We start from the raw sequence: 12818 nt of genomic DNA, 5'->3' as shown, positions 1-12818 counted from the left end.
TTACGTAATTTTATATTTAAAGTATTTAAGTGGTTTTATGTTTGGAGTAATTATGAACCCAAGATTAATGATGCACTTGTATAGAATGAAAAGCACTGTAAGAGCTGCAGTGCTAATCCATTTGATTTTACCTGAAGAAAATAATCTATTGAATAAAGCAATTTAAATAAATATGTTTGTTTTGTATAGAATACAAAAATATTACGTTAAAAAATTTGGCTAGTGAAAATAAACAAACAGTTGCATTATTATTCTATTTATGCACCATTTCAACACACACACACTAGAAGATATAATAAATCATCTGTTAAACATTTGTAAACTACAGACATAAGCAAGGGCAATATTTTACTGTGGGAAAAAGTATCTCATTTATCAAACTGCATCTGTTAAAAACAGATAATTGATCATCTCTTGTCTTTGATAATGACTGTTGCTAAACAAATGACAATTTTTCACCAGAATCAAAACTTACACAACAATGCAACATGTATTCTCAAATTGGCTGGTATGGGTATTAGAACTTTAATTAAAATAAAGTACAGAACAACATTTCAACCTTCATAGGTCTTCTTCAGGTTAACAGAGAAACAGTTTGTAAATTCTCTTTGTTAACCTGAAGAGAATACATTTTTACTCCAAATGGGTTTCTCGTCATCACAAAATGTAACACATCCTCCCACGGAAATAGGATATACACTGCTAGCCAAAATCTTAAGGCCAATGAACATAAAGAAAAAATATACTCAAATAAGTGGTTGAGTCTAACAATGCAAAATGTAGAGTTTTGAAAGATGAAAATAAGAAAATGGAAAATAAAAATAAAAACTTTTTTAGCATTTAATAGGGAAAATGTGAACACTATGAAATTAGCCTAAATACTAGCTGGTCAAAAGTTTAAGACCATACCAAAAAGAAGTCCTAAACCGGGTAAGAAATGTCCAACAAGAGGTCTCAGTAGTGAGTTGCATGGCCATCATTGCGAATAACTGCAAACATTTGCTTTGGCATAGTCGATATAAGTGTTTGCAGAAGGCTAGCTGGAATGTTATTCCAAGTGGTGAAGAGGGCTTCACGAAGATCATTCACTGTTTGGAATTGACCTCTGTTTCTATGGACTTCCCTTGCCATCCACCCCCAAACATTTACAATGGGGTTCAGTTCAGACGAACATACTGGATAGTCCAAAAGAATCACGTTATTTGCCATGAAAAAGACCTTTGTCCTGCTGAAAGATCCAGTCATTTCCACACAAGCAAGGGCCTTCAGTCAGTAAAGATGCTTTCTTCAACATGCCAAAGTAGCCAGCTGCTGTTTAATGCCCCTGTATAACCTGAAGCTCCATTGTTCCATGGAAGGAGAAAGCACCCCAGATTATGATGGAACCTCCCTTCACTGTGTCGTGTAGGAAATGTCTCCGGTAGGATATCCTTATCATGCCAGTAACATTGGAAGCCATCTGAACCATCCAGGTTAAATTTTTTCTTATCACAGAACAAAACATTCTTCCACTTTTCTACATCCCATGTTTGGTGCTTCTCAGAAAAATGTGACCGAGCTGTTTCATGGTGTAGAAAGTGTGGCCTTTGAAGACGTTTACAGTTTTTAAATCCTTTCTCTCCTAGATGCCATCTTATTCTGTGTCCGTAAGGGCCTTTATCTGGTTCGACAATTGGCTGGTGTTTTGCCAGACAACCTGTCGAATCTTCCTGCTCAACGCCAGCGAAATTTTCTTGGACCAACCACTTGAAATTCTTATTCTGTATCCCTCAGGGTCTTTTAAGAAATTTGCAACAGCAGTTTTACTATGCCCAATCTCACCAGCAATGGCACATTGAGAGAGACCTTGCTTTTGCAGCTTGACAGTTCTGCGATGTTAAAACTTTGTCAACTTTTTAGCCTTTGCCTTGTTTTTACCCAATGTAACACAGGAGATGTCAGTAGGAGATGTTGATAACACTAATGCTTGAACACAAATGACTAAATTTCGTTATGTGTTTACCTATTACCGCTTCGTTTCAGTATGGTCTTAAACTTTTGACCAGCTAGCATTTAGGTTAATGTCATAGTGTTCACATTTTCCCTATTAAATGCTAAAAATATTTTTTATTTTTATTTTCCCATTTCTTATTTTCATCTTTCAAAGCTCTACTCTCAAATAAGTGGTTGAGTAACAATGCAAAATTCATATTTTTCTTTATGTTCATTGGCCAGCAGTGTACATTCACTCTGTTCCCTACATATATGCTGGAGGCTATACAATGAGGTACAGATTTAAGGGGTTTTTTTTATTGAACAGAGAATATTTTCATCCAAGCAGAGAAATAAGGGGGAATTTTACAGCTGTTTTTTTTTTACATAAAAATATGCAAAACTTGCTCAGTTTTTAAAAATAGACTGGTAGCAATAATTTATAAATATAGTAGGTTGGAATAAAACTGAATGAAGTTTGAATTTTACTCTTTACTGTGGTATATTTTTACTCAAAATATTTTTGTGTGAGGTGTGTTCAATACAAGGGATAGGACTTTTATTTCCTAAGGCTTACAAATAAAAGTGGTTCAGTAACAAAGTTGGTAAAATCAAGAACTTGCTAATTATATCTCAAGCCTTGTCTTTATAAAAAAAATATGGTTAATTTTCCATGCTAGAAATAAAATAGTTTCAATAACATGTTTCAAGTGCTTGTATTTTCATGTTTTTACTGTTCAATGAGGGTAAAATGCTGTAGTTTCAGTGGGACTTTGCTTTACAGGATACCCCCTCTAGGGGCCATTTTGGACCTTAGAGTACTATGGTTTAACCTGCCATGCAAAAAGTTGTGCATGTCCTGAATCTAAAGTTTTAACCATGAACTAACATTTACTTTTTACAAAGTGACTCATATTGGCTGTGTTTTAGTGGACTAGTATTTGGTAAAATATGGTCACTTTTAAATTATTATAAATTGTATACATGTATAGATTATTACTATTTGCAAACAGGTTCTTAAACTTATTTTGCTTAAGATATAGAACAGTGAATAAAGAAATAAAGCACACGATTATCTCTTCTAGTTATGACCTTGTACTTGTTGCTTGTCTGAGCTTGCTAAGCTTTAAGAAATTTTGCAGGGGGATGATGTGAAATGAAATTGTTTAGTGTTTTATTTATATATTAGGTTATATATATATATATATAACTGTATGTATTAGGTTTAAATATATAGGCACATAGGTTTAAAAAAATATGAAATTTCAAGCAGACTAAGGACAACCTTTCTCTTTTAAATATTGGTCTGAAAGAATGAGATGGGTTTCTAACAGATTAAAATGGCTGAGAAAACCAGCAGGGCAACATTCTAAAGTTGTTGATTAGTTAGTCACATGTCATATATTGAAGTAAGTGTATATAAGGGACTGTTCACAAAAACTGAAAGAGGTAATAGGGGAGGCACTGTGTTTGATTAACTCAATATTGTGATAGTTCAGAAAATAGAAAAGGTAAAAGGTTTTTATTTTATATTCTAGCTTGTCAATATTGGTAATTTGAGCTCCTAATTTGTACAAAACTATAGACATTGTATTTTGACATCACAAACATCTAATTTGAACCAGTGCTGTATTCAACATACCACACGACAGATAGATACATATCGATGTTTAGGTATATTTAATTTTAATGTGAATTCTAACCTACAACTTGATACAAAACCTAAGGATATACATTCAAAAATAGTTGAATAACGTTTTGAACGCAAGTCAACATAAGTGATGACATGGCCTTTGCCTCATGACCAATCTGGAAAGAGGTACAATTGTGTTTACTCCGAATACAGAGCATCAATCTACAAACATAATCACTTTCTCTTCATGCTCATGAGGAACTCACTTGACGTGTGTAGTAGTAGTAGTAGAGAAAGCCAATACGATTATTAAAGACTTATTTAAAATGTTTCAACCTCCTTAGGTCATCATCAGGGTTAGGAATATTTGAGAAAGTGAACCACTTGATAACACTAAATAGAGTAACTTGACTGCTCCAACAAATACCTACTTGATCAAACCATATATAAAAGCACAGTTCATTGATGTAAGCCTAATGTTTATTATTTAACCAAGTCATGTGGGAAAACTAATAATATATTCATGTGTCGCAGACTTAACAAGCTTCATGTTACTGTGTTGCATGTATGTGTTACATAGTAATTACTTGTTCTCAGACTTAAATTAAAAGTAAATGTTAACAGGCTTCTCTTTGGTTGTAAACATTCACATTTTTTTTATTCACAATATCTTACAAAATCATCAAAACAGTGGTGAAGAAATACCTCTAAATAAAAAGTATGGTATTCTAAATTAGGCATAGCTGGCACAGCTTATTGTTGCCCTCAAAAGCACTTACCTTTTTACTAGAGCTGCATGGTGAAGGAAATTCAACATCCAAGACTAATTTCAGGTTAGTTAAAATAGTGCTGTTAACATCCCTGGAAAAATAAAAACATATCCAAAAGCTGATCTTTATGGTTCAAAGTATGTCTTGTAAGAACTCCCCCCTCCCTTATTTAGCTAATATTTTGTTTTGTTTTTATATACTGAATTTTCTTCGAATATTTTCAGTCTTACAGAACTAAACCATCTATTTTGAATCACTGCACTAAGCCATATACGTAAACAGCACATGCCACAAACTCTTGTACAAAAGTGAGATTTTACACATCAATGATCAATTATAAACCTATGCAGTTGTTTTTTTCTTTTCAATGTATACAATTATATTTTTGGCAAAAATCCTAAAATAATTTCATTATTTACAAACAGATATGGTTTAATCTAATGAGATTTTGATCATACTTGCCATTTCTCCAAGTTGCAGTTGAAATTATCTCTAAAAGGGCCAATGACTGGAGAAACAGAAGAAAAAAAAAACATTCAATCTCACACAACTCTATTACAATTGAAACAGATATGATATTCTTATAATGGAATCTGACATAATTATTTGTTGCTATACAACTGTGCATAAAATATTTTGCAATCATTTTAAAGAGTACAAGCTTTAACCATATGCAAGACAAACAATTAGAGACTGTACCTGAAACTAACCAGTTAAAAATAACAATTAAAATGGAGGGGGAGATAGATACAGCTTTCAAGTAGCAGGCAATCTGTTGATAGACTGGGTGTTCTGATTACCCTTACTGCCTGAAGACACTTGCTAAGTGACAAACCCACTTTTCAAAATTCTCAGAAAATTAAGCTATTACATTTGATATGTTATGAAGCTTTTCTGACTTTGTTACACAAAAACTATATAGATAAACAAACCAATCACATCTGTAAGTTGCAATACCAGTATAATAAAAAGGTGTCATCATACCTTTTTCTGCTCCAAGGAACTGACACTCAGGAATGCGTCTGTGACATTGTGGATTAACAGAGATCTGTACAGATCCATTGGTGGCTGAAAAAATGAACAGCATTAGTTATTGGTCAATATAATGAACAAGTGTTATTGTACCATGAAACTGATGATCAGGAATGCTTTTATGACATAGTGGGTTAACAAGTAATAGATCTGCACAGATCCACCAACAGCTGTAAGAAAAGAACAGCATTAATCATTAATCTACTTTTAATACTAGTTATAAACATTCTTGTAACTTTACAAAATTGAGGATAATGAGATTATATCATAGATGTCTTTTTCAGTTTTAAATAATGTAATAAGAAAATAATTAAAATGTGGCACTGTATCCTTAAAATAAAATATTTTGTACTTTCTTGATGTAAGTTATACAAATGTAATGGATGATTATGATAGCTACAGGATATGACAGATACAGTATTCACAAGCAATAAACAACAAACTATATATGAGGAATTTATTAAGGGTAAAAACGTTAACATAAAAAATATAAAAAAGTTATTAGTTTGTACAACACTCTAGTACTTAGTCAGTCCTTAGCTTTATACAGACCAGTGCACCTTGCTTTTATGCTATCATACATTTATCAATGAACAATTGTGGAATATTGTTCCAGTTGCTCTGTATTACTTACAACCTGCAATACAGTCAAGTATGGTTGTCTTCAGATCTCATCTTTTAAACAAGTCCATAAAGTTTAAAGAATATTTACATTGAGATTTTGTGCAATATAAGCACTGATATCTCCATCAGCTTTTTTACTATTCAGATACAGTTTAACACATCTGCTGTATGCTTCAAATCAATGTGTTGTTTGAAGATCATTTTGGCCTGATGAGTCATGTTCCTGAGGGAATGGTATTATCAGAATTTGCATATACTTGTCAGCAGATACAGTCAGCCAGTTTTGTATAAATCACTAACAACACTGGCTGAACTGCAGTCCCAAACTTGTAATGATATCTCGGAGCAGATTAAGGTGGGCTTTAAAAAAGACCAGTTTTCTTTCTCTTTTTTTTTCTTTTTTAATGAAAATGCTTAATAAAAATAATTTCACCATGATTACTTATTTTTGAAGGGAGAGAGAGAGAAATTGAGAAAACAGTGTGTATGTGTGAGATATTGGTAAGCTTATCATGAAATCTGGAATGCAGGGGTTTAATTGGCTTGCCTCCAAATAGTGTGACACTAATTTCACACATTTGCAATGCAAATATGTTAGATCTAAGTGAGGCTAGACCTAGTTATGATAGGCTTCTTTACACTCCACATTACATGACACTGTCAGTCATGCTTCTCCTTATTGGATGGACTTTTGCTTGCATTTTAGTCATTGTAAACAGAGCTATTATTGCTGAAATGGGCTCATAAGTGTAAAAAAATAATAAAAATAATTGTGCAACCTCTTTTTTGGTATGAAAGTCATTCATCTGCTTATGTCATTTAAGCAATTCCAAATGTGATATTAATCAAAAACCCATTGAACTGTCAAGGGTTTTTAATATTAAGAGTTATTCTTCAGTCATAACTCACTCAGCTCACAAAATTGCTGCAAAGATCAGTCACAAAAATGCACTAAATCTGCAGAAAAATAATAATAATGATCATTATATCTTTAAAAACGGCTGGTATGGGTAATTTTTAAATATATGATTTTCTATACAAGTGGGTTTTCTCATCATCACGGAATAATAATGATCATAAAAATTGAGCCCCTTCGACACTGGCATATCAACCACAAAACATCCATGTTTGAAAACTAATCTATAACAATATCCACCCAAAAAGAGTAAATGAAAGATTTATTTTTCTGTAAGTGTGTGTGTGCACAGACATATATAAACATGTGAACAAATAAAAATGTTTATGCATAAACTTTCATGTATCTTTTACCTTGCATGCATGCATACACACATTCCTCATTTTTAATTAATTAATGCATTTATTTTTATTACTCTATATCCGTTTTTAAGACTCAAGAACACTAACTATTTTTCAAACTTTAGGAAGGCCACATTGTTGCTCTACATCAACACCAGTATTTCTACATTTGGACCCAACTTTTGTTAATATTACTGACATTTTTTTAAAAATGTGTTAAAATACAATGCAAACATATTTTTATTCTTATTTGGAACCTTAATTTTATTTATAATGGAACATGTATATAAAATCATACATAAATATACCAATATTATCCCATTGTAAAAAACATAATTTGCCTCCAATTCATATGTATGCTACTTTCGATCTGTTACATAATGTTAGTTTCTACTACGGTATGTTTGATAATCCTTGTGATATCAAACATTCTATTCCATTAAAGTTTGTCCCAGTCTGAAACATTGTAAACATTAAAAAAACCTGTTTGACATCAGTTGTTTTTCTGGTGCAAGTTTGTTTTTGTTTTTTTTTAAATATGACTAGACCCAAGTTGCTAAGCCAGGTTTAAGATATCTTTAAATTCTTATTTCTCAAATACTGTGGATTTAGTTCAAGAAAAAAGAAAATTTAATTATTGCTAACAAGATAAAAGTATTGTAAGCTTTCAAGATATGCAGAAGTTGCAAATTATTATCCTGTAAAAAGTCCATAATTACTTGCAAGTCTCCACTAGCCCTCTTACTGGAATGTACAGAAAACAAATCATCCAAGTATAAAATTTGAGTTAAGTGCAGAAAATGATACCCAATTATTTGTTACAAAACTATTAAGTAGTTCACTCCGACATCTCTCTTGCACATGTACATACACAAGCATTCAAATGCACACAGTGAAGTACACTTCTAAGTGCAGTTGGGAAAAACTAAAGTATAAAAAAAAAAGAAAAGAAGAAAAAGGAATGTAGCAGATAAAACAAGGAAGCTAGTGGATTTATGGACTTTGTTCCCTAGTACCAAAAACCCTAACCAGCTAAGACAGCAAAAACAACAATGTATACACTACATCTCTGGATGCTAGTGCCCATCAAATTCATGATATCAAACTGAGCCTTTGTCATCAATCAAATATTACAAAAAACAGTTGCCAACCAAAACTATAAAAATAATCACATAGGGACTATAACTCTTGATGTTGACAACACTATCTCAAACTCAATCAACCACCTTTCAACAGGAAGAAATCAATTATTGCAATAGCAATGAAGATACTAACTTATCCTGAACATTGGACATAAATTTCTGATGTAATGAGAGATTGTTTGTGGACCAGAAATTACATCTTGTCAGAAGATGGATGTAGATTTTGATGCATTTACAAAATCAATATAATAAAATTCAAGATTGCTGTGGGCAGTCTTACAACAATCATCCAATATGAGTGGCAAATACATTAGCATGCAAACTTTGATCAATGAAAAGAATCCCCTAGCATATTGTGTTCCCTGTTGTGCTCATTCACCCAATTTGGTTGGATTCTGTACTGTGGACTGTTGTATTGAAGATTGTTTACACTTTGCTTTTGTGCAAAAGTTGTGTGTGTTTTTCTCAGCTTCAGCCCACCTGTGGAAGTGCCTTACACAATGTGCTTCAGAAACTAGGATTCCCCAATGATAAAAAGGTTATCAAAAACATAATGAATCACCCATTCAGATGCAATATAAGCCTTAAAAATAATATATATTTACAAACTACAACTAAAATAAATAATAATAACTAATGTCTTTTTTGCTCTTTAATTTGTTATATAACTTATAATACTCGTTTACCCTGAGTCTGATCTCATTAACTCGTGGGTGAACCATTAACTTGGGTGAGTCTTGCCAATCTGTGGATAATATTTTCCTACTGACTTCAAAAGTAAAACATATATTGAAATTTAGCTTTTTTAATTTAGTTTCAACCAAAGTAGGGCCGATAGAAATATTCAGCCCTGGACCCTTGTGACTCTTAATCTGCTCTTCATGACACCCTATCACGTTTTACCACTGTATAAACACTGACTGTGAAACTGTACTCATTTTCCCTTTCAAACTGTTATTGATTGTTGCCTATCAGTTTGCTATGATTTTCACTGTCAATTTCAATCCTTCAGTTTGGTTACTTAACTTTTTTCAGCAACATATTTCAAGAGAACAGTTTTTACAAGTTTGATCTTATTTTATTGTCATTTACACCAAAGTAACTGGAATATTGTGTACCTAACCATTATCTATCTCCTACAGGACATGCCCTACGATACTTAACATCAACAATAGATGTGTATCTTTCTATCTTGACTAATTCTATTACTAACAGTGGTAATTTCATGTACAAATTGCAAAGTCTTGTAAATAGCTTTGCAAACAAAGTGTCTTGAAACAAATTTTTTGCATAAACTATCTCTGACAAACTAAAACTTTGGTTTCTACACACTTATGTAGTATTATGGCTGCAGGAGTCCTGAATGAATTCACACTACTACTGGACATCGTACGATTGAGTTTGCTTTTGTAGGCTTTACACTAACATAGCATTTTGTGGTAGGTTCAATAATGATAAATTACAGTGAAAAATGTTAGTGTACTCTGAGGCAGTTCATTTTCATATAATAACGAGAAATCCTTCCCTTAGAATTTGATTTTTATATCTCTTTTCCTCCCTCCTTCCATAAATGTTTTCCTTTCTGAATATGATGTTCATAACTGGAATAAAATCAAATAACCTCAGTATTAGCATGATGTGTTGTTATATTTTCAGCTTCAACAACTGAAGAGCTACAAGTTATGAACTAAGATTCTGTTTATCTATCAACAGTAAACTTATGTCATGAATAGCAAGAGTACTTGAGTGGTAAACTTTAATCAGTTTAGGTTTTGGATTTCTTTTGATTTAAGATATTTATTAAAAAGAAGGCTAAAGAAAGTAAATAAACTTTGTAAGTAAAATTTCATTTGCACTATTTTCAGGTTATGGTCTTTTAAAACACTCAGGTGTGATAATTGAATGCATCTGTTAAGTGATTTTATTGCACTGCAACATAAACAAAAAGTAACAGATATTATGTGAAACTTCAAATAAACTTTCTACAAATTATTTAGCTCTTGTGGAACACTTGTAAGATATCTCAGCTTTGAAATTTTGAAAAAATTTCATTGTGGAATTTTTTTAATGTTTAAATTTTTTGTATATTTCAATCACTGATTTTTACATCTTTCTAATTCTTGAAACTTTTCTAAAAAGGTTTTAATTTATAAAACTAAATTTTAACTATTTTGGTTTGAAGAAACCAAAAAATAACTTTTTTTTTTCCCAATAAACCAAATTTAAGCAATATTTGTCATATGTATAGTAAATTCTGAACACATTTTATATCCTTTTATATTTATATATTTTTACTTATTTTCTTTGCCCATTCACTAAGTTACTTAAACTGATTAGGCATAAGGTAAACACTGTCTAAAAACCAGTGGCCTTGTCAATGCAACAAACCTTGATACAACTGAATGAAAGACGATTTAATTATGCCTACCTCTTCTTGTTCCATGAAAATCAGTTCTTTCCCTATTATACTACAACATCATAATTCAAAGAAAGTGTAAAATAAAGCAAACTTTTACAGCATTTGAAAAAATAATTAGGACTGTATATAACAGAAAAGATGCTTTCCTTATGTTTAATCACTAGCTTATGACAACTCAAAACTGAATTATAGGCATTTACATCACACCATGACACCTGAGGTTCAGAAATGGCAATTAATTAAAATTCTGTAAAACACCACTTGTATCAAAAGGTACAGTTTCAAATTAATTCTGTTTTTTTCAAACTATTTTGAATATTGTCTTAGTGGAGTGTGAGTGTATATTATGATCAGAAAAAAATTCAGGAAATTCACAAACAGTAATGTTTTCTTTCAGAGGTGAAATGAAACAAATCAAAATGTGCAAGTTTTTTTTTAATCTATACAGTTAAAATAAAGATTTTCAATTACACTGATTTCAACTCTGAAGTAGTTTTTAAATGTGTGAGAGAATGAGGAAAATTAATTTTCTACTCCTTTTTTATATAAATTAAAGGCAATTTTTAGACTCCAAGCAGGGTGCATTCATTGAAGTGCTACATAGATAAAAACAGCATAAAGAACATTCATACTATGTATATAAATACAAATGAAAAAACAGAACAGCTGAGCTAGCTTCAAAGAAAGTGTTACAAGGATAAGGACAACTCCCAGTTGTTGACACATGTATTATTCACTTCTAAGTTCAAAGTAATACAGTTATTTCCAAAAAAACAATGGCAAAATCATTAAACACATCAACAAACATGGTGCCACAGAAGTAAATTACAAAGGTTTCCACTGGGTATGAAAATGGGTCCATCTTGTGCAAACCATGTTGTAGATTACTTTGAACTAATACAATACTTACAGCCATAAATTCCATATTTTCTGTATCCTTTATGTCAATGATACTCTAGATTTTCTCACTTGAGACGAGAAAAGGAATTTCAACATTACATTCACTATGACGTGGAACTTATTATAAATCATTTAAATACAGTACCCTAATCCCAGCCAAAGTAAATGATTTTTAGACATTGGTTTGACATTTTTGAACCTAAATGCACAGCTAGCATACATTAAAAGGCTCCTGACAGTCAAACCAATTTAAACTAGAACACTTTCCATATCTCTGAAACCAAACATGTTCTTCCAGAAGATCAGTTCTTACGCATAAAATGTCATTGCTCCAACAGCAAGACCTAGATTTTATAGTAAAAAAACAACAGAACTATCCAGATAACAACATTGATAATGCTCAACTCACCCAATCAGTTTATCACAATCTTAGTGCCCATTATCCAGTGAGAGACTACCTGAACACACACATTTACAGAATTGTCTAACACAGTTTTACTAATCAAAGACCACACATCCAGTTACATATTCATAACCCCTCTTCTCATTTCTCTTAAATGGAAAAATAATGTGAAAGATTACTAAGTATTTACTAAATTGTAAACTACAGTCATTACATCTAAACAACTTGCAAACTAACTTTGTAAATAAGAATTTACACTTCACATGCAACTAACATCTGACTCACTCTATAATTCTCTTCAGCACAACTTTCACATTTCATTTAAAATATCACTTTGCCTGCATCTTGGAATCTGGTGAAATTTAATTGAGATAGATAAGAGTAAAGGAGAGTTTGGTGACCACAATAGAACCAGTGACATGAAAACACTTATTTTAAAGCACGACCCACATGACAAATCTAAACATAAAAACTTAGAACAAAAAACAATATTGAAATTTCCTAAAGCCTCACAAAATAAACAAGACATTTTGTCTGTATTAATTCTATCCACTTTTTCTTCCTTACTGCCTTCTACTTTTGTTATTGTTCCCTACAATGTCTTCATCTTTGTCTTGCTCATCCCAGTTTTATTTTGCATTCTAATTACACAATTATTTTAAACAAT

The 12818-nt window shown here is 31.8% G+C and overlaps 1 protein-coding gene across 1 annotated transcript in view; it reads right to left on the bottom strand.

Annotated features, from left to right (window-relative positions):
* LOC143248974 (E3 ubiquitin-protein ligase FANCL-like) overlaps positions 1-12818 on the bottom strand; it is a 64224-nt gene that overhangs the window by 4408 nt on the left and 46998 nt on the right. Inside the window, exons 9-11 of the mRNA XM_076498047.1 lie at positions 5359-5442; positions 4837-4882; positions 4384-4465 (exon numbers count right to left, since the gene is read on the bottom strand). Coding sequence (XP_076354162.1) covers positions 4384-4465; positions 4837-4882; positions 5359-5442 — 212 coding nt within the window. The remainder of the gene's footprint in view (positions 1-4383; positions 4466-4836; positions 4883-5358; positions 5443-12818) is intronic.

The sequence above is a fragment of the Tachypleus tridentatus genome, chromosome 4 (assembly GCF_004210375.1).
Source record: "Tachypleus tridentatus isolate NWPU-2018 chromosome 4, ASM421037v1, whole genome shotgun sequence".
NCBI classification, from domain to species: Eukaryota; Metazoa; Arthropoda; class Merostomata; order Xiphosura; family Limulidae; genus Tachypleus; species Tachypleus tridentatus.
This window is presented reverse-complemented; position numbering and strand designations above follow the sequence as displayed.